This window comes from Oncorhynchus mykiss, chromosome 18, assembly GCF_057628025.1.
Source record: "Oncorhynchus mykiss isolate SJ-2025 chromosome 18, ASM5762802v1, whole genome shotgun sequence".
Taxonomy (NCBI): domain Eukaryota; kingdom Metazoa; phylum Chordata; class Actinopteri; order Salmoniformes; family Salmonidae; genus Oncorhynchus; species Oncorhynchus mykiss.
In genome coordinates, this window is record NC_143039.1 from 72,594,912 (window position 1) to 72,621,302 (window position 26,391).

Genomic DNA, 26,391 nt, shown 5'->3' on the forward strand with positions numbered 1-26,391 from the left:
ACGTGCAAGTTATGTACAGTTATGTACCGGACACAAATCAAGTTAAGCTTCCTGTTGGCCTCATCGATGTGCAGTACGTTTTCAGTCTAGTTTTCGGGTTTACAGAAAATTTCTCCAGTCCTCACAGTGGTATGTGAAGTTGTTCCATTTGTTCGGATTGGATGGAAGCTATTATGTGACACTGACAAACTAAAGGACCCATTGAATAACCAGTAATAGAAAAGTTATTCATGTTTTGGAAGAGAACAGGTTATTGTTTCTAGTTGGCTAATTGGATGGTATCTATTGCCTACCCACTTATCCTGAAACCTTGTAAACTTTTTTATTTATCGAACCATACTAAGTGATGACAGGGTCAAGGGCATTGGAATGTGTGAATGGAATGTGAATGTCCATGTTTGTCTTGTTGGAATGTTTACATCCTCAGATGGAAATCTGACCCCCTTTGGTGAGCTTGTTTTTGGGTTGGTAGAGTAAATATATTAAGTGATTTGCACGAGCAAACAAATCAAATTAAACCAAATGGTATTTTTATATATATATATGTCATATTTATTTAATATTTATGACTGTTACTACTGTTATTTAACAATATGTAAATTAGAGGATGGTCAATTAAGTCATGCTTTATTTTTCTTTAGGGACAGATCATTTGGACAGGTAACGTTAGCTAGCGAACTGATTGCAACATGTTCAAGTAGGAAGCAAAAGGGGGTTGGACGCATGTTCATTCAGATTACTGGTAAAGTGAACAGTGTAGACTGACTGTAGGCTATTTCGCGCCCAAGAAACTGCTTCCTACCAGGTAAGAATATGCCATAACAGGTTTTCAGTTAGTATATTTCATAGTAGTAGCCTACAATAGTTACTTTCTGATTAGTATCGTGCTTTTAACTAATACTATGCCCTTTTAAATCAATTGAAGTGGGCGCAATCCTCAAGATTGGACAAATCCAGGAAGGAAATTTGACCTCGATAGCCACTGCTGCGTAGTAGGCGACCAAAATGTGGCTCACATTTGGCAGCTAACGTTAGTGTACGGCAGTGGTGGATATAATTTTTACTTTACGATATCTCAGAAATGTATTTTACATAAAATAAAAGACATGCCGTCGTGTAGTTTAGGTAAAATATGGGGTGTCCTAGTCCTTAGCAACTCGCTATTCGGTGTTTTTGGGGGGTTGGTTTGGCTAGCATAGCAAGCCAGTCAGCTTGCTAACTGTTGTTAGCTTTTTTTGTTGTTGTTGCAAACATTACTTGGTTAGATTATAAATAAACTAGCTAGTTTCGTGTCAAACAAGTCTGAGCTAAGTGAAAATGTTTTTTGCTTTACAAACCAGTATTTTTGCTATTGACGTTTTTAATGGTCAGTCAAGGAAGCTAACCAGCTAACTAATGTTACCTAGTTACCCCTCACCCTGCTCCACTGACTGTCTCCGGCCACTGATAAAATACCCAAATATTGCTTATTTTATGTCTACTCTCATTATAGAGCTCAGTGTTGGTGCCAGAACTGTTTTGATTAGAGAAATAGGCAGGCATTAGGCCTAGTGCAACATTGACAACGTCTAGATTCAGCCTGTGAGATCAAGTGAATCCTGTTTAGTAAGTAGGTTTGCAGCGCACCATATTTGTTGTTCCTTTGGACAGGAAATACCACTTTTATAACTGACTACCTACATTAGGCTACATTCCTATTGCATAAAGGTGCTTCTCTGTGTGCTATGAGCAAGTACAAAGATTGATTAATGCCCCTGGACTTAGTCCACATTTTTTTTTTTTAGATTATTTAATACATTTTGTACTCAGGCTGTATTCAAAATGTATTAAATAATCTACACACAATACCCCATGATAACAAAGTGAAAACATCTTCTTTTTTTTAAACATTTTTGCTAATTTCTTAAATGAAATACTCATTTACATAAGTATTCACACCCCTGAGTCAATACTTTAAAGAAGCAAGCTCTGTCAAATTGATTTGTTGATCACTGCTAGACAGCCATTTTCAAGTCTTGCCATAGATTCCCAAGCTGATTTTTAAATCAGAACTGTAACTAGGACACTCCGGAACATTCAATGTCGTCTTGGTAAGCAGCTCCAGTGTAGAGTTGGCCTTGTATTTTAGGCCTTGTGTTTTAGGTTATAGTCCTGCTAAAGGTGAATTCATCTCCCAGTGTCTGTTGGAAACCTGGTTCAGTCTGCTTTTTATCAAGGGTTTTTCCTGTAGCTGTATTCCATTGAATTTTATCCTAAAAAACTCCATAGTCCTTACCGATGACAAGCATACTTATAACATGATGTGGCCCACACAATTTGCCCACTTATCAGGAGAACATCCCTGGTCATTCTGATCTGGCGGACTCACTAAACACAAATGCTTTGCTTAGAAAGGATGTGTTGGAGTGTGACCCTGGCTAGCCGTAAAAATAAATAAATAAATGTGCCGTCTGGAATTTTTTTATCATTCATACTTTTGATACTAAAGTACATTTAAAACCAAATACTTTTAGACTTTTACTTAAGTACTATTTTACTGGGTGACTTTTACTTGAGTCATTAAGGTATCTTTACTTTTACTCAAGTATGAAAATGTAGTAGTTTTTCCACCACTGGCCACCAACATACTTGTGTTGGATTTGACCAGAACATAACTCTTTGTATGTCTTTGCCACATTGTTTGCAGTGTTACTTAAAAGTGCAATATGCAGAAATCTCACCGCCATTTCCTAGTTGCTACATTTCTAACAGTAAAGTTTGACAAAACCAGCAATCATTGTGTAGTGTATCATTGTAACATCTGAACTGTGGATTTTATTTTTTAATTTTTAATTTTTTTTTGCAGTTTGAAGCTGGTGTACAAAACAGAAAGTAAAAGATGCAATAACAAATCTTAAGCACAGGAAGCATAGAAATAGTGCATATAGAACAGATCTAGCTTCTTAGACTTGCTTTTTAATGAGCGTGACAGGTGTACAACTCAAATTTCTATGTGAATTTGGTTGGGTCACCCAAAAAGTTAAATATTCTAGCTTTTAAGTGCCTTGTTGCATTCAGGATGCATGTTTTGGAATATTTTTATTCTGTACAGACTTCTTTCTTTTCACTTGGTCATTTAGGTTAGTATTGTGGCATAATTGCAATGTTGTTTATCCATCCTAAGTTTTTTCTCATATCAGAACCATTAAACTGTTTTAAAATTCCTGAGCAGTTTCCTTCCTCTCCAGCAACCGAGTTAGAAAGGACTTTCTGTATCTTTGTAGTATTTGGGTGTATTGATACACCTTCCAAAGCCTAATAACTTCACCATGCTCAAAGGAATATTCAGCATCCAGCTTTTTATTTTATTTACACATCTACCAATAGATGTCTTTCTTTGCGAGGCACTGGAAAACCTCCCTGGTCTTTGTGGTTGAGTCTGTGCTTGAAATATGCTGCTCGATTGAGAGACCTTACAATTATCTGTATTTGTAGGGTACAGAGATGGGGTAGTTATTAAAATATCATGTTAACTTCTATTATTGTCTATACAACTTTATAATGTGATTTGTTAAACACATTTTTACTCTTGAACTTATTTAGGCTTGCCATAACAAAGGGCTTTGACTACTTATTGAATTTCAGTTTTGCATTTTTTTTAAATGACATTATGGGATATTGTGTGTAGATCAGTGACACAGAATCTCAATGTAATAATCAAGCTGTAACACAAGTAAATGTGGAAAGTAAAGGGGTGTGAATACTTTCTGAAGACACTACATGTAGGCTACCTTACAGTTAACCCCTCTCAAGTATTTGAAAGAATCTTGTTTTCTTAGCGATAGAATAGAAAACGCAGAGCACTTGACCCCTGACACTCTCTCTTGGACCCATTTGGGCATAGTGGTCTCTCTACTGGTAATGGATACATTTTGATACGTCTTTGGAAACCAGTGCTAGCAATACTAGTGTTGTTGGAAAAAAAATATTGTATTTCTTCATTCAACATTTTGTTTTGAGTGGTCCGGAGTTTTAGATGAGTTGCTTTACAGTTTAAGAAATGCACTTATGTGTGTGTGTGATCTGCAGAGAATAGGAGAAACTCCCCAAATACAGGTGTGCCAAGCTTGTAGCATCATACCCAAGAAGACTCTAGGCTGTAATCGCTGCCAAAGGTGCTTCAACAAAGTACTGAGTAAAGTGTCTGAATACTTACGTAAATGTGATATTTCATGTTTTATATATCCATTTCTAAACCTGTTTTTGCCATGTCATTATGGGGTATTGTGTGTAGATGGATGAGAAGGGTAAAACATTATTTAATCCATTTTAGATTAAGGATATAACGTAACAATGTGGAAAAGGTTAAGGGGTCTGAATGCACTTTAGGTTGTGTCTCTGACATTACCCCCCCCCCAATGGAGTTTCCACAGGCTGTGTATCTTGTCCGGAATGGTTCTATAGTCTCTCTTCACTCCCCGCCCACATTACCATGCGTTATGGGTATGGCTGCAAAATAAAGACAAGCTGTTGCTAAAAGGCATTCTAAGCCATTCTCTCAACTGTCTTGTTATAGATTCTGACATTGTGTAGCTTCTATTTTTAGCCATGTTTTGACTTTTTTTTCTCCACGGGCACTGTGAAGGTCATTTGGTGGGGGGGGGGGGGGCTTTTGGGGATACTGGCGACTGCGACTGCCGGGGGGTCAAGCAGGCGAGGGCAGTGGGTCTTGTTGACAGGGGACAAGTTGTCAAGTCACTGTTCCAGACCTGAGGTCTCAACAGTTCTAGAAATAGCCTGTGTCCCAAACGGAACCCATTTCTCTATATAGTGCACTACTTTAGGCCAGGGCCCATAGGACTCGGGTGCCATTTGGGACATAGTCAGTCAGTGATGATGAGGTCTCCAGAGGACAAGCCAACAGAGCAGCAGGACCTTCTGGCTTCTAGTTGCTTATAGGCTCCAAGAAATCTCTGGGGGCCACAATTGTGACTGTGTAGAGATGATTTTCCTCATTGTGTCGGACATTTTGTAGTGAGGTTTTTTTTTATTTGACAGTGTGAAATTGTGTTGTAATGCGTTTGTTTATTTGCTAAATAACTTTTTCTCACCAGCTAGTTTTAATGTAGATTTGTGTTTAGGCTAATAACTTCCTCATTCTAGGCTCGTCTACTTTTGTCTGCATGCATGAAGTTTGAGCACTATATAAAACACAAATGTTTATACATAAATCACCCCATCCCTCCTGTTAGACAGGTACATCTAGTTGTATATTTAGTTGTCTTTATTTCAAGGATGTCCACTTCCTTGTTCTACCTCACATCATACCCAAACCCCCCCCCCCCCCCCATCAAACGCGATCACGACACGCAGGTTGAAATATCAAAACAAACTCTGAACCAATTATTTTAATTTGAGGACAGGTCGAAAAGCATTAAACATTTATGGCAATTTAGCTAGCTAGCTTGCAGTTGCAAGCTAATTTGTCCTGGGATATAAACATTGAGTTGTTATTTTACCTGAAATGCACAAGGTCCTCTACTCCAGAAATTAATCTACATATAAAAGCTCAACCGACTTGTTTCTAGTCATCTAACCTCCTTTTTTTCTTTGCTGATTGGCATCTAACTTACATAGTATTACCACGACGACGAGCGACCTCCGTTCATCTTTCAATCACCCGCGTGGGTATACCCACGTGCCATCTCCTCATTGGTTATCTGCTTCGATAAACCAATGAGGAGCTGGGAGAGGCAGGACGTGCACCGCGTTCAGCGTCTCACATAGAAGTATATTCTATTTTAGCGCTTGGCAACGCAGACGCTTGTTGGCACGCGCGATGATTGAATAACATGTATGTGTAAATGTATTTGGCAACACGCACATGACGTGAGCGGTGTGGTCAGCATGTCAGGACCTTTATATGGTGTCTGGTTCTACTTCTTGGTTCTACCTAAGAGTAGTCTGGGTAGCTGCTAATGGGCTCAAGACTAAGGAGATGATTTTGGACTACAGGAAAAAGAGGGCCGAGCACGCCCCCATTCTCATCGACGGGGCTGCAGTAGAGCAGGTTGAGAGCTTCAAGTTCCTTGGTGTCCACATCACCAACAAACTAACATGGTCCAAGCACACCATGACAGTCTTGAAGCAGGCATGACAAAACCTATTCCCCCTCAGGAGACTGAAAAGATTTGGCATGAGTCCTCAGATCCTCAAAAGGTTCTACAGCTGCACCATCGAAAGCATCCTGACTGGTTGCATCGCTGCCTGGTATGGCAGCTGCTCGGCCTCCAACCGCAAGGCACTACAGAGGGTCGTGCATACTACCCAGTACATCACCGGGGCCAAGCTTCCTGCAACACAGGATCTCTATACCAGGTGGTGTCAGTGGAAGGCCCTGAAAATTGTCAGACTCCAGCCACCCTAGTCATAGACTGCTCTCTCTGCTACCACACGGCAAGTGGTACCAGAGTGCCAAGTCTAGGTCCAAGAGACTTCTAAACAGCTTCTTCCCCCAAGTCATAAGACTCCTGAACATCTAGTCAAATGGCTACCCAGACTATTCACATTGCCCCCTCCACACCACCACTGTCACTAGGACCTGTAACAGTGGACTGTGTTTTTTTGACATTACCCTTTGCCAAAGTTTTAAAAAGTGTGTTTAGGAGTGCAAGGGCAATTTGAGTTATTGCACACGTGCACTTCAGAGTAGGCGTTCCCTAATGGAAATTAGCAAATTAATGCTTAAACAGGCCAATAGGATCTCACTAGCTCGTGCTTGGCTCTGCCCACCCCCTTGCTTGTTTTGCCCACTAATTAATTTGCTCCCATTGGAAATGACTCTCTGGTCTATCTTGGGTTAGTTTGGTTTTTTTTTAAACAATCTTTGCTTATATGGTCTCTGTGCTTAGTTTGGTCAACAAACAGGTTGGGTACTGTTACTGTATAAAACACCCAAGTGTATTACCAGTGCATACCAACATCACTCATCCCTCTTGTTGGACAGGTAAACCTCTAGACAGGCCTGACAGTGGAGATGTCTAAAGCGCCAGATGGCCCCGCAAGGACCCGCTCCAGATCAAAGTCCAGGTCCAGGTCTTGCACGCGGTCTCGTTCCAGAAGCCGCTCCCGCTCCAGATCCAGGAAGCACCGCTACAGGTGAAGTTTATAATCACTTCCTTCCTCTAGTGTATGGAAACTTGTCATCAAACCCTGTTTTCCATACATTACTGGGACATATACTTGCCATATATGCCTACCATGAGAATGCTACACATTTTTTGCATTGTAATTTCAGAATGTCCATAATATATCTGGTGCTAATAGTGGAATGATAGTTTCACATTTTATGAATTACTCGCCAGTGTTGTGTTTTGGGTGTATTATCTAGTGGAAATCGCACATTTCCTGATTGCTGAAATTCTACATTGTTCACTAGGTTCTTTTTTCCCACAAAGTCAATTAATCTAAATCACTGTGAAATATATTTTCAGTAAATAACACAAATATATTGTTTTTACAACTGTTTGTAGCTGGCAGAACAAAAGCAACTTTGGTTTTGGTCCACCAACTTTAAACCGCTGTAAAAGCAATATTTTGTGTTATTTAATGAAAATATATTTCAGTGACTTTGTTATTAAAAAAAATATTTTGCATTGGGTTTAGATAGTACAATTTCTTACACACTTCAGTGCTTGTTTTCTCACTGAGCTATTTATGCTAGATAACACAGCTACAAAGTACAGCTTTCCCAGTTTGATAACTGAAGCAGCTCTGGCTGGAGAAATCAATAGGCCAATATCATAGCCAATCACAACACTGACAGGCAAGTACTAAAAAAAATATCATATCTCTAATTTTGTCAAACTTATGGACGATTCTATATACATACATACATACATACATACATACATACAGTGGGGAGAACAAGTATGATACACTGCCGATTTTGCAGGTTTTCCTACTTACAAAGCATGCAGAGGTCTGTCATTTTTATCATAGGTACACTCCATCTGTGAGAGATGGAATCTAAAACAAAAATCCAGAAAATCACATTGTATGATTTTTAAGTAATTTATTTGCATTTTATTGCATGACATAAGTATTTGATATATCAGAAAAGCAGAACTTAATATTTGGTACAGAAACCTTAGAGATCATGTTTCCTGTAGTTCTTGACCAGGTTTGCACAGACCTTCTCCAGATCCTTCACGTTTTGGGGCTGTCGCTGAGCAATACGGACTTTCAGCTCCCTCAAGATTTTCTATTGGGTTCAAGTCTGGAGACTGGCTAGGTCACTCCAGGACCTTGAGATGCTTCTTTCCTTAGTTGCCCTGGCTGTGTGTTTCGGGTCATTGTCATGCTGGAAGACCCAGCCACGACCCATCTTCAATGCTCTTACTAAGGGAAGGAGGTTGGTGGCCAAGATCTCTCGATACATGGCCCCATCCATCCTCCCCTCAATACGGTGCAGTTGTCCTGTCCCCTTTGCAGAAAAGCATCCCCAAAGAATGATGACGGCGTAGTGCGTTACAATTTTTTTTCTTTGAGACTGTGGTCCCAGCTCTCTTCAGGTCATTGACCAGGTCCTGGCGTGTAGTTCTAGGCTGATCCCTCGCCTTCCTCATGATCATTGATGCCCCACGAGGTGAGATCTTGCATGGAACCCCAGACCGAGGGTGATTGACCGTCATCTTTAACTTCATCCATTTTCTAATAATAGCGCCAACAGTTGTTGCCTTCTCACCAAGCTGCTTGCCTATTGTCCTGTAGCCCATCCCAGCCTTGTGCAGGTCTACAATTTTATCCCAGATGTCCTTACACAGCTCTCTGGTCTTGGCCATTGTGGAGAGGTTGGAGTCTGTTTGATTAAGTGTGTGGACAGGTGTCTTTTATACAGGTAATGAGTTGAAACAGGTGAGTGGAGAACAGGAGGGCTTCTTAAAGAAAAACTAACAGGTCTGTGAGAGCCGGAATTCTTACTGGTTGGTAGGTGATCAAATACTTATGTCATGCAATAAAATGCAAATAAATTACTTAAAAATCATACATGTGAACCTAGAGAGGAACCAGGCTATGAGGGGTGGCCAGTCCTCTTCTGGCTGTGCCGGGTGGAGATTATAACAGAACGTGGCCAAGAGGTTAAAATGTTCATAAATGACCAGCATGGTCAAATAATAATAATCACAGTAGTTGTCGAGGGTGCAACAAGTCAGCACCTCAGGAGTAAATGTCAGTTGGCTTTTCATAGCCGATAATTGAGAGTATCTCTACCGCTCTTGCTGTCTCTAGAGAGTGGAAAACAGCAGGTCTGGGACAGGTAGCACGTCCCATGAACAGGTCAGGGTTCCATAGCCGCAGGCGGAACAGTTGAAACTGTAGTAGCAGCACGGCCAGGTGGACTGGGGACAGCAAGGAGTCATCATGCCAGGTAGTCCTGAGGCATGGTCCTAAGGCTCAAGTCCTCCTCCGAAAGAAAGAGAGAATTAGAGAGAGCATACTTAAATTCACACAGGACACCGGATAAGACAGGAGAAGTACTCCAGATATAACAAACTGACCCTAGCCCCCCGACACATAAACTACTGCAGCATAAATACTGGATGCTGAGACAGGAGGGGTCAGGAGACACTGTGGCCCCATCCGATGATACCCCCGGACAGGGCCAAACAGGAAGGATATAACCCCACCCACTTTGCCAAAGCACAGCCCCCACACCACGAGAGGGATATCTTCAACCACCAACTTACCATCCTGAGACAAGGCTGAGTATAGCCCACAAAGATCTCCACCACGGCACAACCCAAGGGGGGCGCCAACCCAGACAGAAAGATCACATCAGTGACTCAAGCCACTCAAGTGACGCACCCCTCCTAGGGACGGCATGAAAGAGCACCAGTTTTAACCTCTGTAATAGGGTTAGAGGCAGAGAATCCCAGTGGAAAGAGGGGAACCGGCCAGGCAGAGACAGCCAGGGCTGTTCGTTGCTCCAGAGCCTTTCCGTTCACCTTCACACTCCTGGGCCAGACTATACTCAATCATATGACCCACTGAAGAGATGAGTCTTCAGTAAAGACTTAAAGGTTGAGACCGAGTTTGCGTCTCTCACATGGGTAGGCAGACCATTCCATAAACATGGAGCTCTATAGGAGAAACGCTGCCTCCGGCTGTTTGCTTAGAAATTCTAGGGACAAGTCCTCAACTGGCAGTTTCATTAAATAGTACCCGCAAAACACCAGTCTCAACGTCAACAGTGAAGATGCTGGCCTTCTAGAAAGAAAAAGCCATATCTCAGACTGGCCAATAAAAATATAAGATTAAGGTGGGCAAAAGAACAGACACTGGACAGAGGAACTCTGCCAAGAAGGCCAGCATCCCGGAGTCGCCTCTTCACTGTTGACGTTGAGACTGGTGTTTTGCGGGTACTATTCAATGAAGCTGCCAGTCGTTTTGTTACAAATTTAACCAGAACTTTGCATAATGCACATTCACAAATAATGGCTAACTTCTTGTAGCAGGCATTATAGAAAATGAACAGGGGTCTCATTTAAACAATCTCCCAAGCTCAAGTCCACGTTGCTAGTGAGTAGCCAGCTAATCTTAATATTTCAAGTTTAGCCAACTTGCATCTATTTCCTAGGTAACAAGGTAAAACAGATTGTTAAGAACACACCCCTCTGTCTGTCTCCAGCTGTTTGAACAGCATGCTAGCCCGTGGACTTTTAACATGTTGAAAGCAAGTGGCCTACCTTATTTCTCAGAATGAGAACGAGTTGCCAATTCCTCATTCAAATGCAAAATTTGTTCATGCTTATTGCACGTTTAGACAGCTATTATAACAGTATTTGGCAAAATGCTGATAGTGGTACCGCAGTGCCATGTGTGACAAACTGAGCATTAATTTTCCAGAATCATCATACTCTTGTGGTAGTAGTGTCTGCTCTGTGCACAATTTGAGGAGTTGAGACATGAAAGCGTGTCGGTAGAAAGCTTAACTTCTTTCTCCATTGTGGTGATCATATGAACCATTCTGTTGGACCAAACCTCAAATGCAAATAGCGATTTGAAGCCGCTTGTCAGAGGAAGATGTGACCTCTCACCTTTGTTGTGAGTGCCGGGGGGGTGAGCATGAGCAGAGAGGAAGAGGCGACGTGACGTGACATGTTTCACCCTCACAAAAATAAACCCTATGCATTTCTGTGGACTTATTTTGGACAGAAGCTTGTCGCCTGCGGAGACATGAGCATCTAATATAATTATTTGTGTGTCCGTTTTAGGGAAGTTTGTCTTGCATCTCAACAAACATAAGCACTACATCACCAATGGGTGCATAAATATATACATAAATCACAAGCAATAACTACAGCAGACAACACATGGATACAGTCCGCAATTCAGTGTGGGAATGAAGGATTTCTGGCCTCTGTATCGGCGGCCTGGCGGTAGGAGCTGGTCTTGGTTCAGTGGATGCTTTGTCATTCTCGGCGGCCTGGCGGTAGGAGCTGGTCCTGGTTCAGTGGATGCTTCGTCATTCTATTCATATTTCGGGTGTAAATTGGACGGTCCACACAGCACAGAGGGAGCAAAGCTGACGAGACCAAAAAGATAACATGAGAACAATGGACATAATTGCTCATAAAAATAACAACCAGGATTCATGCAATATAACAGTTAGGCATTTCGATCAAAATCATACATTCAAATTAATACGATATATCGCCCAGCCCTAAGTAATACTGTGCCATCATTTTAGCGCTATATATAAAATATTTATAATGGACATTTTCTGAAATGACAATGTAAAAATAAATTAAATCCTGTGTTGCACCTTTTTAAGATATACTATTGGTACACTGTTGAGTAAAAGGTTCATTTTTTTCTTCTTTCTTTGCTAGGATAAAAATGTAACTTCGTATTTATGATGGGGTTAAAATGGCCGCCTCTTAACCAAAAAACACATTTTATATTATACAATATTTCCCATCAGTCTTCTGTTTTGAACTGAGACAGAATGAACTAATGCACCTACATAACATGCAGTCAGTGACCCATACGTTTTATTGATTATTGAATCATCCTTTTGTTACTTACATCATTTTAAGATGAGTCATCATTTGGGTCAGTTCTTTGCCCTGGAGAAGGGAGGTCAAACGGCATTCAGCACTTTGTGCGTCTGTAATGACTTCCATGAGGAATTATGGGCCCAGTGTTGGTTACATCTCAACTTAGTTATATGACTGAGCATTTAATTTTTATTGATTGGCTATTGTTAAAGTTTGATCCCCCTCAAGCCACTGTGTGTTTTTGCCATACAGTGGCTTGATAACAGGATGCTCGGGACCTCTTTCGGTGAAATTATTTTATTCAAAAAAAAATGGTACCCTTTTTTATTTAACTAGGCAAGTCAGTTAAGAACAAATTCTTATTTTCAATGACGGCCTAGGAACAGTGGGTTAACTGCCTGTTCAGGGGCAGAACGACAGATTTGTACCTTGTCAGCTCGGGGATTTGATCTTGCAGCCTTCCAGTCCAACGCTCTAACCACTAGGCTACCTGCCGCCCCAATGCACAAGACAAGTGCCGTACATAATAAATGACTTGTCCAAAAGGAAAGTAATGGCTGGAAGTGCTTTCACAAAGAGAGAGATGTGTCAGAAGGAGAGGAAGTGTTGCCTAGCCAGGTCAAACACCCTCTTCCCACTCCCTCCTCCTACAGGGATTAGAGTAGAAATGCTTTCCCATTTTGGTCCAACTCTTTCCACTGCTGCAGTCCCTCCACTCACACACTCGTCAGATAAAGGGAGTCCCTCACTAACTACTGTGAGTACGCTATGTAGCTCACTGCTCAGAACACCAGCTCCCAGGCTCTTTCAATGAAAAAGCTCAAGAGGTAAGTGGATGGGGGATTTTATACACTGGATTTGGCCGTTTTTCCCACTGCGGTACTTGGGTAGAAACCAATATCCTGTTCACTGGCTGTCTGGGTTGTCCTTCTAAAATGTGCCTGCTACTTTGCTTTTTCCTGGATTTGTAGGAGTAGTGTGCCGATGTACTACGGGGACGCTACTTTCACTGTTATTTTTCTGCTTCACATTATTTCCATGGATTTAAGCACCGATGTTAGAATCCTTTATATGTGGTGGAGGTAATAGTCTTCATGTCTAAAACCTCCAGCATTTAACCAAATATATTGGCTACGTCTTCGTTTGTTGGTTGAGAATGTCACAGGATAAGCAGTATGAACATGTTGTATTCCATATGATGCCTGATTGGGGATTTCTCCTTCTCTGTCCGTCACGTTACTCAAAGGGCACCTTGAAGTGAAGTTGTTTGAATGTTGAGTGTCTTCAGAGGGAAAAGGTTGGTGGAGGATCCTGGCTGCGTTGGTCCCTGGCTGTGTTTTTAATAGGCGCTAGTGTGTGGTTTAGTAGCTCCTCCAAGTGGACAGAATACTCTAACGCAGTCCCTCCGTCCCATCCACTGGGACCACTGCCAGTTAACAAACCGACGCTGTAGGTTATTTAGCCTGACAGTCTGTTCTCTCTGAGTGAATTGTCTGGAGAATGAAAAAGGGCACACCTGAGTTGGCGAGGTGCAGGCTGCCAACACAAAACCATTTTATTATTTTACTCTGACTGTATACTCCTACTCAGTCCAACTTAACCAGACAGGGTTGTCTCAAGGTGTACATATGTTTACTGTTTTTGTAATGTTTAGGCAACCTTCTGAAAAGTGATACCAACATTGACTTGGCTACACAGTATCTTTAACAGACTTCTCTCCTAGCTCTAGGTCACGGTCCCGCTCCAGATCTCACTCTCCGTCCCACGGCAGGAACTATCCCACCAGAGACTACCAGAACAACCGGGGTTACCAGAGGGGCTACAACCGTGGCTTCCGCAGACCCTTTTACTTCCGCGGTAGAACCCGGGGCTTCTACCCTCGCCAGGGTTACCAGAGAGGAGGTAACAGCTACGGCTACAGAGCCAACAACTGGCAGGGGGGGGGCTACCGGGACGGGCCGCCCCACGACCAGGACCACCACGGTCCTCACAGCCCCAGGAGGGGGAGATCTCGGTCCCGCACGCCCCGGAAACGCTCCGGCAGCCGCAGCCATTCCCGGTCTCGATACTCCGATCGTTCGTCCTCCAGGGGTTCCCGACGGTCCCGGCGGCACCACAGCTCCTCTTCCCGCTCCTCTTCCCCGCGAAATCGCCGCAGCAGCCCCGGCTCAGGGAAGCCTGGCTCTAAAGATGTAAAGGACAAGACCACACCAGCAGAGGCCAAGGAGGAGAGGGGAGGGGCTGCGGAGCAGGTAGGAGGACCAGGGGGAGAAGGCAGCAGTCATGATAAGGCCTCTGCTGGGAAATGGCAGGGTCTGAGTGATTATAACAACAGCCCCAAATGCAGCAGTCCGGCTGTTGGTGCCAAACAGGGGAAGTCGGACCCCAAAGGGTCATTGTGGAGAACCATGGGCAGCACTGGCAGTGTTCCCTCTACCAAGAGCCCACCAGGCTCCACCAAGGCCGGGCCGACTGCCTCCACCAGTGGGTTTGGTTTCTTTGGCAAGGAGGATCCCACCAGAGCAGACGATAAGACTGCTATTTCCTCTGCTTTCAAAAAGTATGTTCCCCTTTCACTTTTTTCTTTCCAGTTTGTGATTGTTCAGTCTGCACAGCTACAATAGATTTAAAAGAATGGATGCCATTGCCACTTCTCAATTTAAATGCATATACCAAAATTGAAAAAGTCACTGCTGTTGTCCTCTGCATTTTTTATTATACCCTTATTTTACTGGGTAAGTTGACAGAGAACACATTTACAGCAACAACATGGAGAATAGTTACGGGGGGGGGGGGGGTGTGTGACTCAATTGGAAGCGGGGGATGATTAGGTGGCCATGATGGTATGAGGGTCAGGTTGGGAATTTAGCCAGGACACCAGGGTTAACAACCCTACAATAAGTGCCATGGGCGCTTTAGTAACCATAGAGAGTCAGGACACCACCAAATCACTGCCGTGGAGCATTGGAATATGTTTGGGGGGGACCAGAGGAAAGAGTGCCTCCTACTGGCCCTCCAGCACCCCTTCCAGCAGCATGATATCCCTCTAATTTAAAAGGTGATGGTTAAGTAAGTATCATTATTACAATATGAGTCCTGGTCAGTCTATTCTAAGTGTTCAATGTCATTCCCTGGTATTGTCAGTCTTCTGTGGTTGTGTAGTCTTGTTTCATTAGATCATCCAACATTCTACCACGTGATGAAATGTCTTTCATTTTAATATCAACGCCCTGTTAAAAAAATCTGGATTCTGTAACGATAATAGATTTGAATCAACATTCTCCTTTGTATAACACAATGTAAAGGTCCATATGCTTCTCTGTCTGATTGCCCAGGTTCTTGGCAGAAAACAAGAACAAAAAGCAGCAGCAGCAGGCGGCAGCAGAATGGGAGAATGGCCAGGACGGAGACAGCAGAGAGAAAGGGAACAGCAAGATTGGAGGAGGCCTTTTCAACATAACAGCAGCCTCCTTCAGCTCCAAGGCCGATAAGTCTCTGCCCTTCCTGGAAAGAGCCGAAGAGGCCTTCCTCAAGTCTCAGGCTGCTGAAAGAGCGGAGGAGGAGGAGGAGGTGGTCAAGCCCAAAGGAGCTACCCTGACAACACGGGATGTGTTTGGGAAGTGGGAAGACGAGCCCCATTACTACCCCCCAGGGAAGGACGAGGAGAGACGGAGAGACACGGCCAAAGACGTGGATGAAGACCTGGAGCACATGGAAGAGGAGCTTTACCGCAGCCGCAAGCAGGCCTCCAAGAAAGAAGAGAAGTCCAAGAGGAAGGAGAAGAAGAAGGAGAAGAGCAACAGGAGGAGTCCATCTCCCGTCAGCGCAGCAGTGCCCCCTAGGGGTTCAGGCAGCGGGGAGAAGGACAGGCCCCTAGCCCTGTTCCCCATCAATAGGTTGGAGTCACACCTACCCCGGTCCTCTGGGAAGAGGGAGGGCTTGGAGCACAGTATCAACACATTTGATGAAATGCCCAGGTAAGCAGCATCACCAATGGTGTCCATCAACAGACTGTTTGGATGGTTAATAGTTTCTGAAACTGGCCTAGTTCTTAACTTCTTGGCGCACCCATCCCGTTACCGGGATCATTTTCGTCAACATCCGCTGAATTGCAGAGTGCCAAATTCAAGTTAAATTACTGAAAATATTTAATTCTCATGAAATTACAAGTGGACTATACCAAAACACAGTTTATCTTGTTGTTAATCCACCTGGCATGTCAGATTTCAAAAATGCTTTACAGAGAAAGCAAACCAAGCGTTTATGTAAGGACATCTCTCTCAGCAGACAAAACATTACAAACAGCTAGCAGCAAAGTAGATTGGTCACGAAAGTCAGAAAAGCAATAAAATGAATCGCTTGCCTTTGATGATCTTCAAATGTTTTCACTCACTAGACTCCCAGTTACACAATAAATGTTCCTTTTGTTCAATAAAAATAATTTTTATATCCAAAAACCTCCATTTGGTTGGCGCGTTTCAAAAGAAGAGGTTTCAAAATAAGAGGCACTTCCTGGTTGGATTTTCCTCAGTTCTGTTATACTCACAGACAATATTTTGACAATTTTGGAAACTTTAGAGTGTTTCTATACTAATCTGCCAATTATATGCATATTCTAGCTTCTGGGCCTGAGAAATAGGCAGTTTCACTTGGGCATGTTTTTCATCCAAACATCAAAATACTGCCCCCCTAGTCTCAAAGTTAACTGCGTATAGTTTTGGATATGATCGTGGGGTTAACATTTTTTATGGAACTCTGTCACGGTCTTGAACACAACAGTTTCAGCTTGTCTTTCTCTTCTCAGCTCCTCTGGAAGTCTGACTAAGGAGCGTGGTTTGTCCAGGGATCTGGTGCATCCCAGTAAGAAAGATCCCGGACAGTTCCGCTCCATTTTCCAACACATACAGGCTGCTCAACTCCAACGCAGCCCCTCCGAGCTGTTTGCGCAGCATATTGTCACCATTGTGCACTACATAAAAGGTAAGCGCTGCTTATGGTTGACCGTATTACCGGTCACGAGTCATGACGGAAGTCAGATTCCACGTGATCGTTTAGTCACGGTAATTAGGCTTCTCCAAGCTCTGATACTGCTGATGGTCAATAGTAGCCTACCAAATTTTGCTAACTGTCTGGTACTCAGCACTCTACGGTCCCTCTAATCCCTCTGACATCAATGCAAATGTCATCAAACACTTCATGACAGCATGAGCTCATGTTGTGCAACATTTCTATAGGCTATGCAATTGAGAAAACAGAGTGATGGCCTGAAGTGTTCCATCAGCTTTCTATAAACTTTGCCTACTATATTTTTCTCAAGTTTCCTAATATTAACCTCATTGCTTATATTTACAACTGGAGGCTTGTATATATTTACAACCTGGCTGGCTTGAAAATGAACCACAGAAAAGCACCCTCCATTTGCTCCATTTGCTATGCATAGTGGTCAAAAATAGTAAAAATAAAGAAAAACCCTGGAATGAGTAGGTGTTGACACTTTTGACTGGTACTGTATTTTAATTAACACTCAATTACCGTGAGACCAGCAGTTATATACTTGACAGTCACCGGCTGACAAAATGTTATGACTGCCACAGCCCTACTCTGACCCACAACCATACCTAAACAGTAACCACTCGGTGAATGAAGTCCGTGATAGCAGATCTATGGGTTGATTATTAAAACAGGGGCGGAATCCCAAATGGCACATTATTCCCTTTTTATAGTGCACTATAATGGGGCATAGTGTTCCATTTGGTACTCACACAGGGTATTTATTGGTTACCATGACGTTGTCTGTGGCTTCGGATACTGACGAGGACACGGCCGTGGGGCTTGGATTTGGAATGATCAGTAGTTCCATGGAGTGTTGACTCACTAGTCCTTTTGTAGGATTTGACGTAATTCCGGCATTGTGAGAACATTTTCAAGTATAAAAAAGATGAGCTGACGCACCTCTGACGTTTGTAGAGGTGCTGACTAACGGAGGAGGGTGAACTGCATACAAATGAAGGGAAGTCACGCTGTGCTCCCAACAGTTTAATGGATACACCTAACCACTGTTTCAGCACACTCAGTGTGCGACATTCTTTAAGTCCTTTATGAATTTAAACAATTGTCTGAGTTGGAGACGTCCACGGACTAAGAAAGGTTGTCTGTGCCTTCAGATTGGTATTCAAACCCCTTGATTTATACCACATGTTGTTACAGCCTGAATTAAAAATTTATTAAATATACATTTTTAAATCTCACTCATCTATACACTATAACCCCATAATGACAGTGTAGATGTGTTAAGAATTTATAAAAAAATCAATACAGAAATGTCTAATTTGCATAAGCATTCACACCCATGAGTCATTACTTTGTAGAAGCACCTTTTGGCAGCGATTACAGCTTTGAGTATGTCTGTATCAGCGTTGTTCATCTATATTTGGGGGTTTTCTTCCTTGCAGATTTTCTCATGCTCTGTTAAGGTAGCTGGGGAGAGGCGGTGAACAACCAAGTATTTCCAATGGGATTCAAGTCTGTGCTTTGGCTGGGCCACTCAGACTTTCACATTCTTGTTCTGAAGCCATTCCAGCATTGCTTTGGCTGTATGCTTGAGGTCCATGTGTGGATGGAACGTACATCTTCGCTCCCCAATCTAATGTCGTTTGCTCTCTGAAGCAGGTTCTCATCAAGGATGTGCCTGTATTTGGCTCCATTCATTGTTCCCTCTATCCTTAGCAGTCTCCCAGTCCCTGCCTCTCTAAAGCACCTCCATAGCATGATGCTGCTGCCACCACCATGCTTCATTTTAGGAATGGTGTTAGACGGGTGATGAGCTGTGCCTGGTTTTCTCCAGACATAGTGCTTTGCATTCAGGATATTTTACCTTATGCTCTTGAGTCTTTCACATGCCTTTTTCTCAGGAGTGGCTTCCATCAGGCTACTCTCCCATAAATCCCAGATTGTTGTCCTTCTGGCAGCTTCTCCCATCTCACCTCCCCGACCAAGGTCACCTCCCAGTTGCTCAGTTAGGTCGGACGGCCAGCTCAAGGCAGAGTCTGGGTAGTTCCGTATTGTTTCAGTTTCCCCAAAGATGGAGGACCACTGTGCTCTTGGAAACATTCACTGTAGACATTGTTTTATAGTCTGCAGACAGTTCCTTGGACTTCATGGTATAGTTTTGGCTCCGACATGCACTGTCAACAGTGGGACTAGATAGATAGAAACATCTGTCTATATGTATATATCTAAATCGTGTCCAAACAATTAAAATGGCCACAGGTGGACTTCAATCAAGTTGTAGCGACGGCTCAAGGATGACCGAAGGAAATTGCACCTGAGTGTCAAAGCAAAGAGGGTGTGAATACTTATGTCAATGTATGTAAATGATGTAAATTAGATGCATGCGTTTTGATTTTTCAATCAATTTGCAAAAATGTCAACATGTTTTCACTTTGTCATTAATGGGGTGTTGTGTCTAGATCAATTTAATTCATTTTGAATTCAGGCTGCGACACAACAAAATGGGGAATAAGTCGAGGAGTATGAATACTCTCTGAAGGCCACTGTATGTAAATATTGTCTGCGTTAGTGGTGTCCAAATATAAACATTTGTATCTGTCCTTCAGCACAACATTTCAGCTCTTCAGGCATGACTTTAAGTGAGCGATTTGCCATGTACCAAAGAAAAGCCGCTGAGATGGAAATGATTAAACAAAGGAAGAGTCCAGAAATCCACCGGTAAGTCATTCTCAACCAACATTGTAGAAAATACAGATAACTGCCAAAATAAAGGAAACCCTTGAGTAAATGAGGAATACAAAGTATATTGAAAGCAGGTGCTTCCACACAGCTCTGGTTCCTGAGTTAATTGAGCAATTAACGTCCCATCACGCTTAGGGTCATGTATAAAAATGCCTATGCCTTCATAGGATGACAATGCACCCATCCGCAGGGCACGAGTGGTCACCTGAATGTTTTGATGAGCATGAAAACGATTTGAACAATATGACATGGTCGTCTCAGTCACTAGATTTCAACCCAAATAAATACTTACGGGACATTCTGGTGCGGCGCCTGAGACATTGTTTTCCACCACCATCAACAAAACACCAAATTATGACATTTCTCATGTATCATCCCTCCAATATCAAATGTATTTATATAGCCCTTCTTACATCAGCTGATATCTTAAAGTGCTGTACAGAAACTCAGCCTAAAACCCCAAACAATGCAGGTGTAGAAGCACGGTGGCTAGGAAAACTCCCTAGAAAGGAAGAACCCTAGAGGGGAACCAGGCTATGAGGGGTGGCCAGTCCTCTTCTGGCTGTGCCGGGTGGAGATTATAACAGAACATGGCCAAGATGTTCAAATGTTCATAAATGACCAGAATGGTCAAATAATAATAATCACAGTAGTTGTCGAGGGTGCAGCAAGTCAGCACCTCAGGAGGAAATGTCAGTTGGCTTTTCATAGCCGATCATTGAGAGTATCTCTACCTCTCTTGCTGTCTCTAGAGAGTTGAAAACAGCAGGTCTGGGACGGGTAGCACGTCCGGTGAACAGGTCAGGGTTCCATAGCCGCAGGCAGAACAGTTTGAAACTGGAGCAGCAGCACGGCCAGGTGGACTGGGGACAGCGAGGAGTCGTCATGCCAGGTAGTCCTGAGGCATGGTCCTAGGGCTCAGGTCCTCCGAGAGAATTAGAGAGCATACTTAAATTTACACAGGACACCGGATAAGACAGGAGAAGTACTCCAGATATAACAAACTGACCCTAGCCCCCCGACACAAGCTACTGCAGCATAAATACTGGAAGCTGAGACAGGAGGGGTCAGGAGACACTGTGGCCCCATCCAATGATACCCCCGGACAAGGCCAAACAGGAAGGATATAACCCCACCCACTTTGCCAAAGCACAGCCCCCCACACCACGAGAGGGATATCTTCAACCACCAACTTACCATCCTGAGACAAGGCCGAGTATAGCCCACAAAGATCTCCGCCACAGCACAACCCAAGGGGGGGCGCCAACCCAGACAGGAAGATCACATCAGTGACTCAACCCACTCAAGTGACACACCACTCCTAGGGATGGCATGGCAGAGCACCAGTGACACAGCCCCTGTAATAGGGTTAGAGGCAGAGAATCCCAGTGGAAAGAGGGGAACCGGCCAGGCAGAGACAGCAAGGGTGGTTCGTTGCTCCAGAGCCTTTCCGTTCACCTTCACACCCCTGGGCCAGACTACACTCAATCATATGACCTACTGAAGAGATGAGTCTTCATTAAAGACTTAAAGGTTGAGACCGAGTCTGCGTCTCTCACATGGGTAGGCAGACCGTTCCATAAAAATGGAGCTCTATAGGAGAAAGCCCTGCCTCCATCCAGCTGTTTGCTTAGAAGTTCTAGGCACAATTAGGAGGCCTGTGTCTTGTGACCGTAGCGTACATGTAGGTATGTACGGCAGAACCAAATCAGAAAGATGGGTAGGCGCAAACCCATGTAATGCTTTGTAGGTCAGCAGTAAAAAGCAATTCTGGTTTGTGGCCCAATTCCATGTTAAGACACTTTGTTGGTCTTGTCTTATTTTGCCAGTTACTTGTAGGTCTGCCTTTTGACTGACATTATGAGATTTATTTAACACAAATCAAACATTCCATGTGGATTTATAAAGTTGTGCGTGTCGCTGTTACTCCAAAATAGTTTTGAGAAATATTGAATATTCTTTTGAGACCGTTGTGTGACCAGTACACACGTTTTAGTGAAGCTGTATCCAACCGTCCTTTTTGTTTTGTGTCCCCCTCCCAGGAGAATCGATGTCTCCCCCAGTGCTTTTACCAGACACTCTCACCTGCTTGAGGAGCTGGAGGACTGCAGCTACAAGGTGAACGGCCTCTTTTGGCATTTGAAGTAAAACAGGGGATTTGAGACGATCCAAACAAAGCAGCAGTGTTCAGCTTTGTGCTTTTCTTTTAAAGGAGATAAGAGTCTAAATCAAAAGAGCCCAGTTGTGTTTTGTAATGCCAAGCGAGCCCCCCCGAGCCTAAGAGATCATATGGTTATTGAGCTGTTATGTACGTACATACGTACCCACCCAAGCAAAGGCTAACAGGAAGTGACTTAAGATGCTGTGTCCAAGCATCTCAAGGGACCCTAAAGCAATGCCGTTGTAAGTATTTTTCTCAAAACAAACAAAATGTGTTCAAGTTCAGTACAAATGATTTGTGTTTTTGAAAATCTTATCTTTTTAAAAGCTGCTGTTTTTACTATGAGGTGTGTAGATGTCTTGTCTGTAAATGTGTGTCTGTTACTTGGCCAAGTTACTCCAGTTTAATAGAAGCCTGAGAAGATTAACTTAGTTTCCATTAACACACATTATACTTTAGTACATACAAAATACTTTGATATAGAACATTCTAGTTATTGGAAAGAAAAGCTGTTAACATCAAGTTGGCCTTATATCTCAGGAGGGCTGCGTTTTGTGTCATCAGCAGATGGGCTCCAAAACTACATCTGTTTAACAAGTTCTGTCTTTTTTAAAAACTTTTGTACGTGAAAAGACATCATTACTTCATTATATTTCGTCCGTTGATAAAGTTAATAAGTGGTGGGATGGTAAATTAGAAGTTGTGTTGGCCGAAGCGAAAGCGATCACTAACATAGACAACACTTGTATATCATCTACACAGGATCGGGGTAGAACAGCGAAAACAGACCCAATGGACCTGCGTCTGGATATAGAGCGCCGTAAAAGGTTTTCTGGGAAGGAGCAACGGGACGGGGGCAAGGGCTCCCAAGGACCCAGCCAAGAGAGGTCCTCAGAGAAATCTTCCAAACGCCACAAGAAATCAAAGTAGGCTTATTATATCTTAATGTAAAAATCACCTCCCTATAGTCTCTTCCCATTGTCTTACGTCAGACAGGCCGATGAGCCGGTAGCGTTAGAATGAAGCCATCTGCCCGAAGACAATGTTTTCATCCTTTTAAATTGTATCTTTGATTAAAATGTAGTGAGACAAGCTATATGTGACACATTTTCACCCTTTATCCATGATTTCCTGTTTTGCACTCCCAACTATAGAGGCAGTCAAAATGGAGACTAATTCAGATTTGCTCTTTATCCTTCACTCTCAGAAAAAACAAGAAGAATCGTGATCGCTCTCCGTCCTCCTCCTCCTCTTCCTCCTCCTCTCCCTCTCCCTTCAGAGGAGGGTTCAGAGGTAAAGATCACATGATGGGGGAGGAGATGGAGCATATGGACCAGGGCTACAGTAAGCCTCGCTTTGGGTCCCGTGACTATGAGGGCCCCATGGATAGGGGTCCCCCCCGTGACTATGAGGGCCACATGGATAGGGGTCCCCCTCGCGACTATGAGGGCCCCATGGATAGGGGCCGAGGACGTGGAAGTGGTGGAGGATTTGTAAGTTCTGCTCTCTGTGCGGTGTATTCTACTGTTACACCTAGCCCAACTGCACAATTGGAATGATGTGATTGATTGTCTTGTAATATACATCAGTGACATTCAAAAACACAACACTCCGACAATAGGCCTGATTCCTCTTTTCTCCACAGCCAACTGAGAGCCCCTAGTGTTCTCTCTCGTTCCCTCCCTCTCTCCCCCTCCCGCTTTCTCTCCCCTACTCTTTCTCCCTCGTTCTTTCCCCCCTATAGCTGTCTTTTTCACTCTCCCACTCTCTCTCCCACAGAAAAACTGACCCAAGATCGGTGTCTGGGGCTGTAGAGTGAAGTTGCCCATAGTCTGACCAAGTTTGTTCTGGTGGTTTCAGCTTCCCAGAGTAAGAGGAGGAGGAAGGGGCTGGAATAGAGGCAATTACCAAGGTAACACAAGCAGCAATGGCAACCCCCCTCCTAATATGAACGCCGCCCCCCCAGAGCGCCCCCCAGATGAGGACTGGGACCCAGAGTACACCCCCAAGAGCAGGAAATACTACTTTGTGAGTTTCACCACTTCCTGTTTTAGCACACATTATTTCTTTGTCTGAAATGGCACCCTTTTCCTTTTTTTATAGTACACTACATGTGACCAGTGATGATCTTGATTTGAATATGGAAACCTGGTCTTAATTGTGTTTCAGTATTGTGATCGTTGATCTTCTTAGCACTCAGGGCCATTAATAGAACATGAATACTGCTGGTGCAGTGGTTGTTTTCACTGACCTCTCTCTGGCCATCCACCTTACAGCATGATGACCGTGAGGATGAGAAGACATGGCTAGATAGCTGTGGCCGAGGGGTCTTTCCCCACAGCAGGGGTCGCTTCATCTACCGCAAGGGGGGCAGAAGCCCCAACAAGTGGACTCATGACATGTTCCAGACTGGCGAGGAAGGGGGCGGGAACAAGGAGGAGGAGCACCACAAAGAGTTGGACCAAAAAGACGACAACCAGGCCGCCGTAGACCCCTCAGCTTCCTCCAAACTGTAGTAGAGGACTAGGCCCTGTTACTTCTCTTGCTCCTCCTCCTCTATCCTCTTGCTCCTCCTCACCCATCTTCTACCACCAGAGCTTTCTGTCCATTTGTGAGAGGTCATCTGATCCTCTGAAATCATCTCTGTGTAGGCTATAGGAGCCTGCACACAGTCACATCAGAATGTACATGATACACTGGTCTTTGTATTGTTGAGACAGTGCCACTTTCAGTAAGTTGTGAAAGATGTTGAATTGAACTTGAGTTAAGAGCAATACTTTTTTTTTTTAATTACTTCCAGTAATTTGTTTCTGTTTCTGAGTGTTTAATTACTACCAGTAATTTGTCTATGTTTATCTGTCTGTATTTGCTTATTTGTTTTGCGAACAGCTGACTGGTTTTCAGTTGTTTTCTGGGTCTGCAATGGTGATGGTATTGCAGCTACATTGATTTAAAACTTCAAGGACAAATTATTTTCCCTCTTAAGACATTGAAATGACATGCATTTGTGCCTTAAAGTTTATATTCATACATGGTGATATATGTGCATTGCTCTAATGTTGTGCAAATGTTCTGCTGTACTAGCTAACGTAAGCCTTTAGCTAAACAGGTGTTTTGGGCAATGATACGTTTCTGAGGGTATTTGCATAACCATTTGGACTTGGAACTTCCCCCACCCCATTGGACCAACCTACTGTGGGTACTGAGAACTCCCCACCCCATTGGACCAACCTACTGTGGGTACTGAACTCCCCACCCCATTGGACCAACCTACTGTGGGTACTGAGAACTCCCCACCCCATTGGACCAACCTACCGTGGGTACTGAGAACTCCCCACCCCATTGGACCAACCTACTGTGGGTACTGAGAACTCCCCATTAGTTTCTCACATTGTCCCATTTGAGAATTCTTCATCATATCCTAAGCATTTTCATTACCGCCAATACTTCTGCTCTCCTACGTTTTGGGGGGGTTGAGGTTTTGTATGTGGTGCCCCCCCCCCCCTGTTGATACTGGATGTTCTTCTGTTTTTAAAGCAAGGATTTTCACTGTGTAAAATGAAAGGACTGTGACAAAAAATAGTTTGTTTCAGAGTAAATTAAAAAGTAAGTAAAAAAAAAAAAGTATATTGTTATTGGGGCCTTTATCTTTGGAGATAAGTGTTTAAATAGGATACTGTATGTTTTAATAACATTTTTGAAAATGGATCAGTTTATGGGCTTGTCGGAGTCCTTCAGTAATGTTCTTTATCAAAAGGTAAACTTGGACTGTTGAGGTTTATGGCATAAGAAGTAGAGAACATTTCCCTGTATGTGGCAAGTACTGTCAAAGTATAATTGTTGGTGGTGTTTAAACAGGTGAGTAGGGTTTAGTGAGGTACTGGGCTGCTTTGTTTGGCCTATCCAGACTGTCCTGTACTGTAGGACTGTGATTTAAATTTTTGGTTTTTTTTATGCTACATTTGAAACCGATGCTAACACATTTTCTTTTACTTCAGCTTTGAACTACTCTTAAATGTTCAATAAATACGTGCTCCGGTTCGCTTGAATTGTTTTTGTCAATTATTGCGTTTTCCTTCAGTACTTCTCATGTAAAGTTTTGTTAGTTTTCCACATTCTTTAAGCTTGACCTGTGAAATCAAACCCCTGATGAAAAGTCATTGGATCTAGTATTAACGTTTGGGATTTGGGTATTTAAGCCCTTTTTATCAGATGAACTTGTGGTTACCATTTTTATGTCTGCTTCCAAGTGTAAAGGAAGTGGGCGGCAGTTTCACAAGCTAATGCTAACAGCGTTCTCTGTTCCAACACACTTTTAGTACTTATTGTAAAATTACCTATTTGAAATTCACGACAGGCACACAAAATGATTGTGTATTAAATTATTTCCACACTGCATTTTGTGGGTATTACACAATTTATATATTAAATGAATTC

The 26,391-nt window shown here is 43.2% G+C and overlaps 1 protein-coding gene across 4 annotated transcripts; it reads left to right on the forward strand.

Annotated features, from left to right (window-relative positions):
* Positions 1-622: 622 nt before the first annotated feature.
* Positions 623-26,003, forward strand: LOC110496693 (thyroid hormone receptor-associated protein 3). Of its 4 annotated transcripts, XR_016488618.1 has the most exons (12): positions 683-805; positions 6,986-7,137; positions 13,765-14,601; positions 15,377-16,018; positions 16,846-17,021; positions 19,658-19,769; positions 21,836-21,911; positions 22,006-22,196; positions 22,717-22,880; positions 23,162-23,447; positions 23,815-23,982; positions 24,231-26,003. XR_016488618.1 is itself a non-coding variant. In XM_021572726.3 (11 exons), the coding sequence occupies exons 2-11, from the start codon at positions 7,016-7,018 to the stop codon at positions 24,468-24,470; spliced, it is 2,823 nt and encodes a 940-aa protein (XP_021428401.3). In that variant the 5' UTR covers positions 623-805; positions 6,986-7,015; the 3' UTR covers positions 24,471-26,003. The 4 variants fall into 4 exon arrangements, 2 of the variants coding, with proteins under 2 accessions (XP_021428401.3, XP_021428402.3); XM_021572726.3 differs by lacking the exon at positions 22,006-22,196 and having other exon boundaries at positions 623-805; XR_016488619.1 differs by lacking the exons at positions 683-805; positions 6,986-7,137 and adding an exon at positions 12,719-12,868.
* The last annotated feature ends 388 nt before the right edge of the window (positions 26,004-26,391 follow it).

Coding starts and splice junctions, on each gene's coding strand:
- LOC110496693 (XM_021572726.3), top strand. CDS start 7,016: ATGTCTAAAGCGCCAGATGGCCCCGCAAGGACCCGCTCCAGATCAAAG. Junction 19,770..21,835: donor AAGAGTCCAGAAATCCACCG/GTAAGTCATTCT, acceptor TCCCCCTCCCAG/GAGAATCGATGTCTCCCCCA. Junction 23,983..24,230: donor AGAGCAGGAAATACTACTTT/GTGAGTTTCACC, acceptor TCCACCTTACAG/CATGATGACCGTGAGGATGA.